Genomic DNA, 17,970 nt, shown 5'->3' on the forward strand with positions numbered 1-17,970 from the left:
AGTTCCCCGCATGTCTTGACGGGACCAACGGTGCCGCACTCATTCACCTCTCAGACCACCCAGGCGACCTGCGGGTGGGCGGAAACATCGCCTGCCTGTCTGGAGCACCGGGGGGCTTCAGGGGGGCAGAGCTCCGTGGGGGCCGTGTGGATTCCCAGCCTTGGGTTGGGAGCAGCCCGCACGGAACAAGAAAGCCAGTAGCAGTGGACCCACGGGTCGCCCAGCACACTGCTTGCCTGCCGGGAATCTGCAAGCATAGCCAGGCCCGCGGGGGGCACTCGTCCAGACAGCGGCTCACATCCCCGGGTTTCCACCACCTGCCTGTCCGTAGTATTGGGGGCTCCCGGCCTCTACAAGAGGGCCAGTAGCAGTGGGACCTTCCTGGAACCTGCAAGCACAGCCCGGCCCGCGGGGGCCTGCGTTCAGTGGGCTGCACTCATCCCCGGCCTCAATTTTGGGGCTCCCGATGTGGCTTGGCCTGAAACATCACCTGCCTAGCCGGAGTATCGGGAGGGTTCTGGCCTCTGGGGATCCGTTCTCTGTGGGGCCTCGGCCTCAATCTGGGAGCTGCTCGTGCAGAGCAAGATGGTCAGTAGCAGCGAGGCTTCCCTGCGAAAGTCGGCCCGATCGCCGGTGGGGCGCAGGGTCCGGAGCGGTGCCCCTCCAGCTGCTCGACTGCGGCGCCTGCCGGTAAAGCCCACCACTCAGCCATAGACGTTGGCAAAGCCATCCTGCACCTCTCCCAGGGGATCTGGCGCTCCGGGATCCCTGCCTACACTGTGCCACCATAGTGTCCAACGACGAGGCCCACGCGCCGGTTCCAGGAGATGGCACGAGTGTGACTCCTCGGGGTGGCCCCCACCTTGCTTTCTCAGCCCTGTGCGCCTAGCAGACAAGCACGCCAACGTGCTCTTGTCCGTATTTCCTGTTGGGGCTAACTCACCGGGGCCACGGCCTGTCTGACAATTCAACTGGGGGTGACATCTGACTATGTCCTCTTCCAGGAGGAAGAAAGTTAAGCCCCCGAAGGACATCTTTGGACTCTCACAATCTAACACTAATATGGCGAGCACAGCCTCTGAAGCCACAACTCCGACCCAAACTAATTCTACTGAGGATGAGCCCATCACAAAGGCATTCCTAGAGTCCCTCTTCCTAACCCCCAGAGAGGACCTGCAGACTGTGAAAAATGACCTCACTGCTGAGATCAAAGACATACACAGGGATGTGGACGAGCTCGGAGAGCGGGTGGCTGCCCTAGAAGACAAGAGCGACACTGCAGTGTCTGAGTCCACCATCCTCCAACAAGAGGGGATTAGACTACAGGATCAGTATGTCGACATCCAAACCCATCTGGAGGACCTGGAGAACAGGTCGCGCAGACACAACATACGGATTCGAGGAGTGAAAGTCACAGAAGACACCAGGGGCCTGTACACTTTTGCCAAGAGGCTATTCCATCATATTTTGGGCGACTCGTCTGACGCGGAGATCAAACTCGACAGGGCACACAGGGTTGGTCCACCTTGAGCACCTAACGCCCCCCCAGCAGATATCCTCGTGTGTGTCCAGGATTTTAGAACCAAGGAGGCTATCCTAACAAGGGCGAGATTGATGCACCCCATCTTTTTCTAGGGGCAATCTCCAGTGTTATTTAAGGACTTGGCTCTGATCACTCTCCACTGATGTCGGCAGTTTCGCCCTGTCACAGAACACCTTCGACAGCAAGGAATTCCATATTCATGGAGGCACCCTTTCAGATTTTTATTAAAGTCAACATGGCAAACCCCACCAACTTTGCTCCCTCACAGAATCCTGTCACCTTCTTGGCCTTACCCCACCATGCGATGACGATCAACGTAGCACGGCCTCCGGGCCCGAGATCTCCCCGTCAGGCTGGCAGCGACAGGGCTGGCAGAGGCGCCTCCAGAGACCAAACAAGGCAGAAATAACCAGGAGTCAACCGGCGGACCTTGCCTCCGCATCGGACGCCCTGTCGAGAGCAGGATCTGGCGACAAGTGAAAGGACAGGGGTGCCCAATGTACTCGCACACTTCTCTTTGCAACGGGTGGGCGGCGGTGGGGCTGAGACCTCCACACTTGGACACTACACCGACCCTACTTCAATGTTCTTCTGGTAATCCCGAGATGACGGGCTAACTTCCTTTTTTTTTTTTTAAAACAATTTTAATTTTATTTCATCAGTTAACATAGCAATCAAGTACAGTCTTATCTAGTGACAGTTTCCGCAAGAGCGGTATCTAATTTCTGTATTTCTAACTTTAGGACACTACATCTACAGTAGAGCATTCTCCAGATCCTCCCCCCTCCCGCTCTCCCCACCCGCACCTCGAATCCACGTCCAGTACATAAATCCCATCACTTATGGACTGTTCTCAGGTGTGAGCTCTGTACGTGGAGGCTCACATAGATTCCCTCTGGCTTCATTCCCCTTCCCCCATATCCGTGTCCACTTCTTGGGGCAACCTCTGTATGTAAACCGCCTTTTCGGCTACCATTGCCATGTCCATATCTTCTTCCCACTGTGATTGTGAGGGCGTCACTCCAGATCCCCAATTCTTTGCTATATTCCGTTTTCCCAGGGCCATCCCCATTTTAGCCCACGTTTTCTGTGCCATATTAAGATCTGTAGGTTGCCATATGTTTAGAATAAAACATCGGGGGATCTGCCCTAACGTCTACCCCACTCACTTCTGAGATTTGTTCAAACACCCCTTCCCAATATGCTTGAATTTTTGGGCAAGCCCATATCGTGTGATAGTATGTACCCGTTTCTCCACATCTCCTGAGACAGAGTGGGTCAGGCACGCGCCCTATTTTGTGAAACAAGGTACGGGAGTAATACACTCCATGCAGGATTTTAAGTTGAACCAGTTTTTCGGGAGCGGACTAACTTCCTTGATCTAATTTTTTTTCAACGTTGTAGTTTCTGCTCTACTATGGAGCTTTGTTTTTAGAGGGTTTTGGGTTTTTTTGAGTTTGGTTTCCCTCGTCCACCTTTCCCCATTGTGCCCTAATTGTTTTGTGATACACGACCATGGTACTCTCCTCGCTGTGATTCTCCACCCGATGGAAATGCACAGCTTGTGCCATTGCATCCCCTTCTACCCTAGTTTAGATGCCACATAACTCTCTTAAAATCCTCACCCTGAATGTGCGAGGACTGAATAATCCTATTAAACATAGGGCCGTCCTCTATCTAGAACACTCCAAAGCGGACATATGCCTCCTACAGGAGACCCACCTCCTCCCCAAAGACCACCACAGGATGAAATCCCGCATATTCCCGTCCCAGATGTTCTCATCTACCCCACCAAGTCCGCTGGAGTAGCCATATTGGTTTCCCGATCCTTTCCAGGTAGAGTGTTACAGAAAGAAGCCAAGATCAGAGGCTGCCTGCTCACATACCAGTTTTTAGCCGGAGGGATGACCTTCGTAGTGTATGCACCTAAGGAGGGACAAGAAAAATTCCTCAATGACGCTTTCACCTATGCAACAGAACAACGTCTATTACTGGGGGGGGTGACTTAAACATGGTCTTTGACAACAGCTTTGACCGTTCCTGCCGGAGGACGGGCCAGACTAGCGCGCTTTCATCGGCTGGAAAGTTCAGCCTACAAGAACTTGGGCTTATTGATCTTTGGCGACATTTCCACCCTCAGAGCCACACATACAGTTTATTCAGGCGCGCACAAAACCTATGCTAGGTTGGACTACCTCCTTAGCTCCGCTCCACTACAGGCACTCGCGATCGACACTGATATCATGACAGCTTCCCTATCAGACCACTCCCCAGTTATGGCCACTTTCCGGCGCCCACCAACTCAACAGCCCATAAGACACTAGAGACTCCGCTATTATCTCCTCCACCAAACCTCCACAGTCGACCAGATTCAGAAAGCCAATAAGAATTACCTTACTCTCTATGTCACACTGATACTACCCTGGCGACGCAATGGGCGGACCTCAAGGCGGTCATAAGGGGGGAATTTATAGCCATCTCCACAGCCAATAACCACGAGCGCAGCTGCAAGCGGGCCGAACTCACTCAACGTTTTACAGAATTAGAGCAGATGCATCAGCGGACTGGTGCCCACCGGATCTGGCGACAGCAGTGCAAAAAACGGAAACAGCTTGCAGCACTTGATCAAGACAGGGCCGAATTTGCAGCATTCCATCTCCGTCCCTCATACTACACAGGCAGCGACAGGTGTGGCCACCTACTAGCCCTCAAACTGAGGTATGCCAGGCAAGAGCAGGGAGTCCAGGTCATTTACTCTGCCAGGGATGAACTCATCACAGAGGACTCTGCAATAGCTGAAGTCTTTCGAGACTTCTATGCTGGGTTGTATTTGAGTGAAAAGTTGGACAATCACCTCAGCGCCAATTACATTGCAGCAGCACACATGCTCTCTCTCACACCGGCGCAAGCCGCTCATTTAGATAGGGACGTTAGCACAGAAGAAGTAATCGCGGCTATCTCACGTCTCAAGCTGGGCAATGCCCCAGGGCCAGACGGCTGCTCAGCAGTTTTCTACAACACTTTTTGCACCCTAGTGGCTCCCCTACTGACAGGTTTGTTCAAATCCTTTGCACAGACCGGGGCTATCCCAGACAAGATGCTCAAAGCGTCCATAGTAGTCATTCCGAAGCCCGGTAAAGATAAAACATCCTGTGGCGCATATAAACCAATATCCCTTCTGAACATAGATATTAAACTTTACACCAGTATATTAGCAACTCGCTTAGCACCATATATGCCCCAATTGGTCAGACCAGGCAGGATTTATCCCACAGAAACAAACAATGATAACACCAAACGGGTCCTCCACTTAATTGAAAAGGTCTCTCGTACCAAAGGAGAGTACATGCTGCTGACCATAGACGCGGAGAAGGTCTTTGACCGGGTACACCGGCCGTATCTGGAGCAGGTCCTCATGCAAGTAGGCATCAGTGAGAAATTGTGGACTCAGATTCTTAATGGTTATTGGTTTCCCCAGGACACGGTCTGAGTCAACAGCCACATGCCCTCTCGACCCCATTAGTAGGGGCACTAGACAGGGGTGCCCACTTTTACCCCTACTATTCGTACTTTACACGGAACCCTTAGAACTACGGGTTCGGTAGAACCCCCTCATTTCAGGGATTAAGTTTGGTGGAGACATACACATTATAAGCTTGTACGCGGATGACATCCTACTAGCCGTCTCAAATCTGATCCCCCACGTTACGATCTCTCTTCATTGAATTGCATAGCCTCTGTATTTAAGATCAACATGGACAAATCAGTAGCACTTAATATCTCTTTCTTCGCACACCTTAACTCCCCTCCAAGAAGAGCACCCCATACAATGGTCATCCTCCTCTGTCCCATATTTGAGAATCCAACTAGCTCCCTCCCTACAGGCCACAGTTTAAATTAACTATTCAATACTTCGCTCGCATATACGCAAGGAGCTGGGCCAGTGGAAACATCATACTCTCTCTTGGCTCGGTAGAATTGCGGCCACTAAGATGACCATTCTCCCCCAGATCTTGTATTTATTTCAGACCTTGCCACTTCGCCCTCCTTCAGACTGGATCCAACAGACCCAATCACAATCCTCCCCTCCGTCCCCCATCTCCTTCAATCCCAGCACCTTCCCTCAGCTTAACTGCTCCACCTACTCCCCCTCGGATCCCAGCATTGACACCCCACAAACCACTAACCCTACTCTTCATATCTCACCCTCCTCCCTCACCTTTACTCCCAACACCTCCCTGCAGCTTAACAGCCCCACCTATACCCCCTCGGATCCCAGCATTGACACCCCACAAACCACTCACGCTGCTCACCATATCTCCCCCTCCCCCAGCTCCTTTACTCGCAGCTCTTCCCATGGGACCATCAGCCTCACCCTTACCCCCACTGCTCTTGCCACAGCCGTATCTAAAGAAATTTCTACTCAGTCTACTCACTCGGCACACTGTTCCAATAACAAAACTTTCACGCCTGACCCCAAACTTGACCTGATATTATCAGCCCTTCAACAAGTCAAATCGGACATCCGAACCCTCCACGATCTTATTTTACAACAAACCAACTTCACTCGCATTAAACAGGAATACAGCACGTCCCCACCTCCTAAGCTCTATAGTAGCTTCCAATGTCTTCCATCAAACTCCCAAGCTCATGGTTCTCCACGCTGGAGCACAGTCCCACAGCCTAATGCCATATCCCGCCCTATCAGGGGTGCAAACCCTCTGACTTAGATTTAGGGGACCTCCTATGCTCTTATGAGCTACCCTACCCACCTCAGAGCACGAGAATTCCAGTTAGCCCCCAGTCTGACTCACAAATACAATCTATTCCGATCAACACACACAGAGCCACCAGTCTCAATTCCAGAGGCATTGTAGAAAAGAACCTCACTAGAATCCCCATCACTGCAGAGCCCACCTCAGAATCAACACACTCGCGGCTATGCTGTATCCTCCTTAACTGCAGGTCTGCCTCCAGACATGCAGCTGATATAGCTGACCTACTTATCACGAATGAACCAGACATCTTGATCCCGAGAGAAACTTGGTTAAATGAAACATCTACTCCCATCTTGGACATCCTGCTTCCACCTAACTATGACATTACTAGACAGAACCGAAAGGCCAGGTGGTGGGATAGCCTGCATACACCAGATCTAACTAACTGTGACCAACACCAATGCTCTTGCTTTACCTGCTTTTGAATACCTATGCTTAAACATCGCCAACAACAATCATATATGCTCTTTACACACCTTCTACCATCCCCCGGGAGATAAACTCACTTTCATAGAACACATTCTAGCATCAACTGACAACCAACACATGAAGCACATTTTCTTGGGGGACTTCAATTTTCACTGGGACGACCAGAATGACTCCGGGTTTAACAGGCTCAAAGCCTTCCTCACTGACCTCAATCTCAACCAAATTTGTAACAGCCCTACACACGACAAGGGTGCGACTCTAGACCTAATAATCTACAAAGCTAACTCCACACAGCTCGAGTCGATACTCCCATGCAACCGGTCTGACTATCATGTCTTTACAATCCAAGTCCTGGAAACCATCAAACGACTCCCTACACAACCCCTGAGAACTAAGATTTGGAATAGAAACCTGAAAAACGTCAGATCTGACGTTACAGCCTTAGCTAACTCAAACCAGTTTAGTCCCCCGGAACACATGTCAGATGTACAGGGGTTGACAAATCACTACTTTCACACCATGAACAACGTACTAGACAAAATGGCCCATTGCAAGTGAAAAGAACCTCATCTAAAGACTCAAAACCATGGTATAATGGGAGACTAAATGATGACAGATGCTCTCAGAGTAATTGAATGTCGCTGGAGTGCTACATCCTCAGCGGATCTTCTCAAACTGCTAAGATCATCCAAGAACACTTATTTTAGAAAGATCAGAAAATCTAAAACAGATTTCTTCAGGTCTCAACTAGACTTAGCCAAGAACCGTCCCAAAAAACTTTTCGATCTTATCAAAACCCAAACCAAGAGCCTACCTAATGTCCTCATCGACAACCATCTCTCTACTCCCAACTGTGATGAATTTGCTTCCTTCTTCGCCTCTAAGACAGAATCCATAAAATCAGATCTATGCAAGGACCTGATATCTATTTCAGAATTGAAAAAGAGCCCATCACTGTTCCTGACGGGTGCCCTAACTAATGACCTCCCTTTATTTAATCTAAAAAACAATGCAACTTGGTCCCACTTCAACACCTACAGTGAAGACACCATATTAAAGACGGTAAACACGCTGAAACCCTCCAATCACTTCACAGACCCGCTCCCTGCCAACTACCTAAAATACTTTATTCCGTTCTTACTTCCCCTCTGGACCAAGATCATTAACACATCCCTCCTTCAAGGATCCATTCCAGACATCCTGAAAACTGGGCAGGTCTCCCTATCCTAAAGAAAACCGCAGGGGACCCCTTGGAACCCAATAACTATCGACCAATCTCTAACATCCCTATGCTAGTCAAACTCCTGAAAAAATGCGTTAACATACAGCTGAACAGCCACATTGCTCGTTTTAACCTGCTGAACCAATTTCAATCAGGCTTTAGAGAAAATCACAGCACAGAATCAGCCATGACACATGTCTTAGACGACGCCCTAAAAATCGTAGACCAAAATGAAGCCTGTCTACTAAACCTACTTGACCTCTCATCAGCTTTTGACACAGTCAAACACGACAACTTGCTTGATCCCTTGAAACACAGAATGGGAATGTCGGGAAATGTTTTTTACTGGTTCGCCTCTTTCCTCCAAAATAGATCCCAAAAACTCATGGTCAACCAATCCCTGTCCAACCCTATGCCGGTCACTCTAGGAGTTCCACAAGGCTCCTCCCTCTCACGCACCTTGTTCAACCTTTTCATGGAACCTCTCACCGATCTTCTTAGCCTCTCCAAGATTCACTTCCACATATATGGCGGCGACACCCAAATATACATCAAGATCCACTCACTGGAAGACATCAAATCGCTCAACACCACCTTACAAAAAACCCAAATTTGGCTGGCAGAAAACCATTTGAAACTTAACTCCCTCAAAACGGAATTCCTTTTAATCGCTCCCCCTAACAAAACTCACACTATCCTGGATTGGATGAAACACCTAACAGCTCTCAATGGTCATCCGCTCATTGTTGACTCCCTGGGGGTAACACTAGACAGTAACCTAAAAATGCAGAACCACATTAGCGCCTCAACAAAAGGTGCCAACTTCCAGCTTAAGACCCTGCGAGTGGAATATGGAGCAGTAACCTTATGCGGCCTCCCAAGGTCATCGACAGCCCCACTAAGAACCCCACTAAGAGCCATGATCAACTCCGCTGCGAGACTCATCACAGGCTCTAAGAGAAACACTCGCATATCACCAGACCTGAGAGCCCTCAACTGGCTACCGTTTGAAGCCAGAATTCATCTAAAAATCCCTTGTATGACTCACAAGGCCCTCAACCACAACGCCCCACACTACCTACCTCAGAAACTGGTACTCTCTGCGGGCAGCAGAGCCTCAAGGAGTGCCTAGACTCTTCTCCTACAACCTCAACATTTTGCCAAGAAAAAAAAACTTAGAACAGGTCATTTTCCGGCATGGCTCCGATGATTTGGAACGCTTTGCCCAGTGACACAAGAATAAACCCTTCCACGGCCTCCTTCAAAAGAGAAGTGAGAGCTATCCTCATGGCTAAATTCAGGTGAACTCTATGTCTATTCACTGCATTTTATTTTTAATTGCTAGCTTTTTACTGTTTTCTCTCGATTAAGAACGTACTCACCTACATCTTTGTATGCTTATCTTTGACATGTAAAGCGCTCAGTTACTCGCAAGAGTCTTGTCTGCGCTATATAAAACCTTCAAAATAAATAAAGATCTTGCACAATTTATTTGTCACGGTCGCAAGCCTCAGTTCAAACATGCGATAGCCATCCTCCTGCCGGAAAAGGGGGGGCTCGGGGTGCCCGAACTCCAACTATATTTCTACGCCTCGCAATTAAGATACTTAGTAGAAGGGCACCGTTTAGAATTGGAGAAGCATTGGCTGTTTCAAGATCAGGCTGTAGCGGCCATGCCTATCCAAGGCATTCCTTTTCTTCGTAAATCACACAGACCCCCTAATCTTTACGCATCATTTCTCACAAGCACAACTATAGAAGGCCCGGGTCCGCACTAACACTGCCCATACCTTGACCACCTTTCCCTCACCCCATACCCCACTCTTTGATAACCCAAAATTCCAACCAGGCATGGGTGTGTCAGCCTTTCCTGCTTGGCACCTCACCGCATGTCGATCCCTGGGCCACCTTTTCGACCTATAAGGGATTATCCCAGTCCCACAACTTAAAGCGGATTATAACCTCGCCAAATCGGAACGCCTGCCTTACTTACAACTTCATCACTGGGCACTCCACCCGCATATCAAACCTGAGGCCCAACGCTTCCTGACCCCCTACGAAAAATGGCTCATCCCTCGCACATCCGATAAAAAAAATCATCTCCGACCTTTACAAAATATTATTGGCAACGAATACGCACCCATACAACGCCAGCCGAGCACGGTGGGAATGAGACTTAAGCAGGACACTTAGCCGCAAAGAATGGGAGTGTATATACCACAGGGCCCAACACTCAGCATATCACATGGGACTCACTGAGACGTTGACTAAAATAGCCACATATTGGTATTACACACCGGAAAGCCTGCACCACTTCGACCCACGACAAAGCGCCGACTGCTGGAGGGACTGCGGGAAGGAGGGCACCCTGGTACATCTTCTATGGGACTGTGACTATATCCAACCATACTGGTCACAGGTGTTGGATGAAGTAGACACCCACTTAGAGACACAGGTTTCCGAGATTCCCCGATACATCCTATTGGGACTGCCCAATCCCTTAACATATCCGCTTAAATCCCGGAGAGGCCGACTGATTGCCATTCCATTGGGCGCAGCCACACAGAACATCCCGACTCACTCCCCAGGCCCCCACATTTTCAGGCTGGCTACAGCAACTGTGGCAGGTATTTAGTATGGAGAAATTAACTCTCACACTAGCGGGAAATGGGTCTGACTTTCAAGAACTTTGGCAGGTCTTTTTGACCCTCCTCATATCAGAGTTTCGCGAACTGACATGTCCCAGATACCTCCGGCTCCTCCGTCTTTCAGACACACAACCCCGCATCATGATGCCTCGCAATACCAGACGCGTCCACACTGACTTCCATATTATTCCTTCTTCCCCTTTTTTCTTTTTTTGTTGGTGGAAGAGGGGGGGTGGGGGGAGGGAATGTTGGATGAATGTCATTTGTTTTTCCGATTTACCTTTTCTTCTCTTGTTTACAGTTGACCCGCTTCGAGCATTTTACCTCAGTAATGCTATTATTTAAGACAATTGTTGTCTGTATCGCATTGATCCCATGGAGCTGGGGGGGACCTTGTTAATTATTGATCGAAAATGTAATAAAAGATTTAAACCATAAAGCTGAGAAATATGCAGGTAGGTGGAGTACCCTGCAGAAAGAGTGCTACCAAAGGCAAGTAACTTGTTTGTCTCGCACTTTAAGAGTTGTACTTAAAAATTGATGCTGGGTAGAAGCAATGGATTAGAGTGGTGAGACCAATGAAAATATTAATGCTAGCCCAGGAACATAAAATTGAGACTGCATTTTTGATTAAAGCTCAAGAAGCAATTGCAACAATTTAGGCATAGTGATTTGTGAAACATTCCCAATTTGTAAACGTTCAGTAGTGAAGAGTGGAACCCCAGATACTCACCTCAATGCATCGATAATGGGTCCTCATTTCATACTGAACTCTGTGTTTCTTATAAATGTGTATTGATTTTAAAAGAGTTAGTCGTTCAATCTTCCGTGGTGGTTCATACCTTGGAAAACAATTTTTGAAATATTTACTCATGGTTATGCGGTGTTCGCTCACAAATGATATATATATTTTTTTTAAACAAGCTTTATTTGTCATGTTTCACAGATACTGCAGTGCTCCGAAACCCCGAAGACAGCTGCATACATCCAAATCACAATAGGCAATGACCATGACTTTTATATTAAAGAAAGCAACAAAAACACCCCCCACCTCCCTCTTGACGCACTCACCCCCCCACCCGAAACACGTAGCCGGACACTGGAAACACATACGACCACCCCCCCCCCCCCCCCTCCCCCCCTGCAAGGTCCCATCTTCTTCACACACATTAGTCCACCTGAGGGCCTCCTCTCTCTGCCGGCGGATCCAAGTCTAGTCCCCGATAATCTGCCCATCGTTTCCATATCTTGTAATGTTTACGGGGACAACCCCTGGCAGTAAAAATTGGCAGTTCTAGGCCCATACAGAAATCTACCCTATTCCTCCAGGCGGTCAGTGACGGAGCTTGGGGCGCCTTCCACGCCCGCGCTATATCCCTCTTTCCCAAGGTGAGACTACTCACAAATGATATTTGAAGATTTATTATTGAGTTGTACTGTCCTCATGACATGAATAGTTTCTTCTGTCCTTTTATCAATAACAAACTTGCAGGAAATTGTAATAAAAAACTCAACACAGACTAGTAACAAAGGTAGATTTGGAATCTGGGCAATTGTAAAGTGGCACTACAGAATTTTTTTTTAAACCGATCTATGGGGCCTCAGCTACTCCTGATCCAAATAAAGAAGGTACTTTTAAATTCTGGCCACAAAATTTGACAATCAGAACGACTTTTGGGCCAGTGTTTCGTATTTTTAGAAAAAGCATAGTATACATTAACAATGGTGTAGATATCAGGATTTGTAGGTATTTATTTTCAACATTCTTGGACTCTGCTTCAAATATGCTTACAGTAAAGGTAAATAAAAGGCTTGTGTTTTACCTTTGTCTAACCGAGGCACACACATTACAGCACATTAAGTCACAAATTATTCCTGATTACACAAGTGGTTGCATATCACATGGCCATTTGCATACATAAAGGATGAGGCACTTCTCACAGTACCGCATAGTAATGCGAGTTTCACTGCATTTGGCTTTTTTTCAAATTGGGCTGCTTTACGAGCAAACACGTGAACGTTGAGCTTTATCCAACCTACAGTTCTTGCCGACCAGGCAGCACAAGCTGTCAGGTTGTGAGACATATTGTGAACCTACAGTGAGCTTACAGCCCGAACACTGCTTACTATTGGTTAGCTTTATTGTTACTCTCATTCGCTCGCTTCTGGTTTCTAGCCTTTTTTCTTGTGATTGTATCTCCCCTAGAGCATACCTATTAGCAATGTTTTAAATTGGCTGACTTGAACTCTTCCACTGTTCACATGTAGGGAACTACTTTTTGCTTTTTTATTCAGCACCATGTGGAAGTGTGTTGCTCCCCATTGCTCACATCTGGTCTGTAAAAGCACAGCAACTCATATTTTGGTTGGGGCTGACTGAAGAACAGATTTAAGGTTTTAGTCGTAACTCCTACAGGCCATATATTGCAGGAAAAACACAGGCTTTGTGATACAAAGGCTTATTGCGCTGGGTGAGGGGCCATTGGCTGCACTCCGTTAAGAGGCGGACGGTGTAATTAGCATGACATGTCTCCTAGGGGCACATAAATATACTCCCACTGAATCCTGTGGAAAGTAAATTAGGCCTTGGGAAGCATCTCTTTACATTCCTACACCTCCACATTCTTTTTACATTCTGTTCAGAGTTTCCTGAATTAAAAGTATTTTGAAAAGTATTTTAAAAATAAAACAATGGATTTGGGAAGACTGAAAACAATGCATTCAATGTTCAGTTTTAAGATACCAGATGAGGTCTTGTTTTTTTGACCAGTGTTTTTAATTTTAGGTTTTTAAGCATTACTTTACAGACAAACATTGTTAAATCCAACAGTCATAACTCACATTTAAATAATAGCCTTTTTGGCCCTGCCAATGGTTGTTTCTATAGACCAATGGCTAGCATGAATAATTTTGTCAGGATTCTGACTAACTTATACCATGATTCATCAGCGGGCTGGACTATAACATTTCATGTCCAGCCTCCATGTACCGCTCATGCTCTAGGAAAAGCTTGGTGGTTGTTGATTGTGTATTGGACTTAAAATACAAATGTTGAATCTGGTGTCTACTGGTACTGTCTTTGTTATAGCATATGGTCTATGCCACTACATTTCCAAGGTAGCTGCCTCTGGCATAAACCAACCATTAAGCATTCAAGCTCATCAGCATACCATTGATTAGTTTGACAAAACCTCTAATCCCAATCAGGTTAATATAAAATTGGAATATTGGTGTATCAGGTAGGGATGCTGGGAACCTCACCCAAGTTAAGTCACCCAAATTCATGACCTAGAGCTAGAAGAACCATAACAAAGACATTGCTTCAAGCAAAGTTCAGCAGTAGTACATTTACCACCTAAGAATTTCTCGGTCTCTAACCGTGTTCATTTTCCTGTCAGTGTTAAAAAAAATCTTGCTATTGTTACTTTTTTAAACTGTTACAATAGTTTTATCAAGAAACAAAGGAACAAAAGTCGTAACAGTGAACACCTAAAAACTACAGAAGGTGAAAAGAATGTAAAAAATATATTTTAGTCCAGCCATTGCAGCGTTATACGATTGAACACATATTTATTTTAGAAAGCAAATTAAAACACAATACACTAATCATAGGTCAGGCCCTCCTTACACTACTGGACCATTCTCTTCTGCCATAGTCTAAAAGTTGGCTCCAATTTGTTCATGGACAAGGCATGGTTTCATCATATCAATATGGGGTGTGAAAAAGGTTTTCTGTTGAATGGATCTATAGAAAATTTGTTTCTGCTAAAGGCTGAACATATGGTCAGCGGTAGGGCTGCTCCTGTTAAACCTATGAGCCAGGGCTCCAGCCCTGTCATTTCAGTATCCTACAGGGCCCACACCCTCTTCATTTTAACATATGACCAACAAATTTTGTGTTGCAAGGAGACCACAAGTCAAGTCTGCTGCTGTGTTACACAGCTTGGACTCCAGCACTTTTAGCCCCCTCAACGACTTATCCACTAGCTGGTGCTCAAAGATTAACTCAGGTATCCTTCCATGCTCTCATTTAGTTTGAGATAGAGGTATCCAGTCCATTAAAGAAGGTTCGGAAAATCGAAAAGGCACTTCTATTAAGGTATTCCATAAACTTGTTTCTTCAGCGATTTGTGTGAAACTTACTACAGTTACGATACATTCGGTTACACTTAAGAGAAAACATACTTGTTTAACGAAACGGTTTTATTTGATGCACCAAATATTTAACCTACCAAACTGAAATTAATCTTGTATAGACTGTACAAATAATATTTCATTGTGCATCTTGAATCCACTTTCTTGTTCTAAACAGGCGACTATTTTTCTCAGACATATAGGACATTTGTTTTTTCTTACACTGGGAGACAAGAGCGATACTCAGTATGTTTTGCAGAAGAGACAATTACATTCTAGGTCAAATGTCATCCACAAAAACCTTTATCTAAAATGTTTCTCATTTGCGGAGGAGAACGAGATCGCCCATACTAAACAGAAAGAGAGCGGGGAGCTATCATGAGATGAAGCTCAGTTTCTGAGATACCAGATGGCTGAAGCACAAGTGCACACATATAGTGTTTTAAATAATCTATTAGGATAAAATGTCAATATATTTGTATTCAGTTTTTATAAAAAACAGCTTCATCAAAGAAATTTGACAACAAACAATATAATAACCACCTCCTTGCCCTCCCACTCCCAGGCCCGTATCTTAATCACTGTTGCGATGTGCATTCAATATGTCTGTGCATACCAGGTAATGATAAGCAGTATTTCCAGTTGTCCTTGCAACAAACTAATAGGCTTCAATTGTATGTCTATGATCGTAGCTCTTCAGCATATTTAGCATTTCGAACAATACAGTTCTCTAAATTATCTACAGTGGGTAAGAAAGTATTAGGTGCCTCTGTTTCTGAAAATCTCATCCCTCCCATGTGTCTGTTAGGAATAGGAAGAAACAGGAGCTCGGGAGTTACAGAGAGTGGTGCATTTCTTTTCTGCCTTTTGGTCACCTATTTGAGCTTATAGAAACAGATATGAACTTCTGTACGCACGTTAAGGATGTTCTATGTACCAGGAGGTGAAAAGAATGTAAACAGTTACAAACCCAGTTTGAGCGCACATTTTCTGTAAGTAGATTTAACCACTCATTTTCCAATTCTGTTAAAAGAAAGTAAAAAAAAAAAACAGAAGAGTTACGATATACTTACACCTGGTCAATAGAGATGCCAAGTTCCTTGGCTGCAAGCACGGCAAAATACTCATAGCTGTCCAATACAGATTTGTCATGTCCTTTGACTAAAACGCTTATTTGCTTATATAAAGTATCTGCATTTTCTGAAATAGATATCTACAGAAACAAGAACAAAATAGTGTCAAATGTTGTATGAACAAACAGCGACCTATCCAATATAACACATGCTCAAGAAAATATGGCAGCAACACCTGTACTTTACAGTGATATACCTGAATGTACATTTTTCCTTGTCCATTTCAAAAATTCAAGTTTATTTTAGTTGTATTTGCATTAGGTGAGGATTCAATTGTAGAAATGGTGCAATTGATTAATTTGCTGATACAATCCATATAAATTCAAGTCTAGAGCCACTGCATATTTTATTACGATTGTATGTTTAATTCAGTGTGCCATTACATGACTTTGTATTGATGTCTGGGGCTTTGATCACAGACCACAGTCTGATTCTTCTGTGATTAATTTTCTTGGATCTTCCGTTCTGGTCAGTCAAAGGTTGGGTTACAGGCACAGTTAATGAACTGTGTGTGCATTATTTTCATATATGTGTGATTGTTTCATAGACCTTATCACCACAAGGTAATGGCTGTGGTCTCTGGAGAAAAGCCACAGCTTCTATTATTAAACGTGCCTAATGAAAAATAACAAGACTGAATCATAACAGACCAACACAAGGCCCCGTTGTTTTCCTGCTTTAGGTATACACTGTACTTGAACTGCACCACCATGGCAGTCCTCGGTTTTATCCAAAATCCCAACTGGAAAGCCATCAGGCTTGGCAATGTGCACCTATTGGCATCCTATTCATTTTACAGGCTCGCTACAGCTTTACCTGTCTCCACAGACCGCATTGTAACCAATACTCTAACAAACACAGAGTGGACTTTGGGACTGCCCCGTGCACATGATTTTCTTTCATGTTTGTCCCTGGATGGATTGCTTCTTTATTCTAGTTTAGGAGCATTCCAGTGTCCAGTTTCCTCCTTACAGGCTGGTCACAATAAACATGGTTTTGAAACATTGGCTTTAGAAAAGCGATTGGTTCATATAAAGCCAATACCAGCAGTGGCGCCATATTGGAATGCAGTTCTACTGTTCAAAGATGGTCACCACTTTGTGTTACGTTATGTCCAGATGCAACGTGGCGGCCGCCTTGGACAGGTACAACCATAATAATAATATTTAAAATTGAATTCTAAAATAGCCGCCACATTGCTAGGTTGGACCGAAAGCATGTCCACAGATGACAAATTCCATATTTATTTTGAACCACCCTAAAGTCTGAGAGTTGTCAAACAATTTAAGAGGAATTTTGCCAATCTGACCCTTTCCCAGGCCCAGTTACCTGCATTCAGTTTAACAGTTTTCTAAAATGATTTGTCTTTTACACACCAAGACCCAAGTCATAATCTCAGAGGCAGGAAGTGGCTGCAGTGGTCATACACTGATCAGAAGAGCAAGGATTAGGAAGGCTTCACCACACACTTCTTAATAAACAAGCACTGGAAAAGCCGGTCTGTCCCACTTTATGAATAAAATGCATTGAGCAACACAAGCATTAACAAACTCAAACCTATTTGTGGCCACTCGGATTACAATGATTTTTTTTCATGGTTTATTATGGTTGCCACTACTAGTAATTGTTTAAAAGGCAACTGGCACTGAACATACAAAACACTGAATTCTGGGTGGGTAGCCGATTGGCTTTGCCAATGGCTGAGCTGCATGTAGACCTGGATTGGAAACCAAAACCAGCCATGGCAAAAATAATCAAACGAGACCTACACTGCAGAATGTCTCAAGTAGAATGGGGCCAGAAGGGTATGGTTGGTTGACGGCTGAGTATTCTGCTTTGACAGCAGCCCCGCACCCTGCAACCGACCAGTAAAATGTTAGAGTGGCAGAGTGGCCAGTCTGGCCCTGGCCGCATGGGCATTGTCAAAGCAAATACATGCATTGATAAATTATAACCAATTGGCTTTGTCAATTTTTTGTTAATGCAGGTTTATCATAGGCAACGTCTTCCAAAGTGCGGTGGATATAAAAAATACTTGCTTTTCATTAACGCATGTCTATTTCAATTTAAGTTCATGGGTATA

At 45.5% G+C, this 17,970-nt stretch overlaps 1 protein-coding gene across 1 annotated transcript in view; it reads right to left on the minus strand.

Annotated features, from left to right (window-relative positions):
• Positions 1 to 17,970, minus strand: part of MRPS10 (mitochondrial ribosomal protein S10) — an 87,592-nt gene that overhangs the window by 8,861 nt on the left and 60,761 nt on the right. Inside the window, exons 4-5 of the mRNA XM_086927825.1 lie at positions 15,828 to 15,967; positions 11,354 to 11,462 (exon numbers count right to left, since the gene is read on the minus strand). Of these exons, the coding sequence (XP_086783951.1) occupies positions 11,354 to 11,462; positions 15,828 to 15,967 (249 nt within the window). The remainder of the gene's footprint in view (positions 1 to 11,353; positions 11,463 to 15,827; positions 15,968 to 17,970) is intronic.

The sequence above is a fragment of the Lissotriton vulgaris genome, chromosome 6 (assembly GCF_964263255.1).
Source record: "Lissotriton vulgaris chromosome 6, aLisVul1.2, whole genome shotgun sequence".
NCBI lineage: Eukaryota > Metazoa > Chordata > Amphibia > Caudata > Salamandridae > Lissotriton > Lissotriton vulgaris.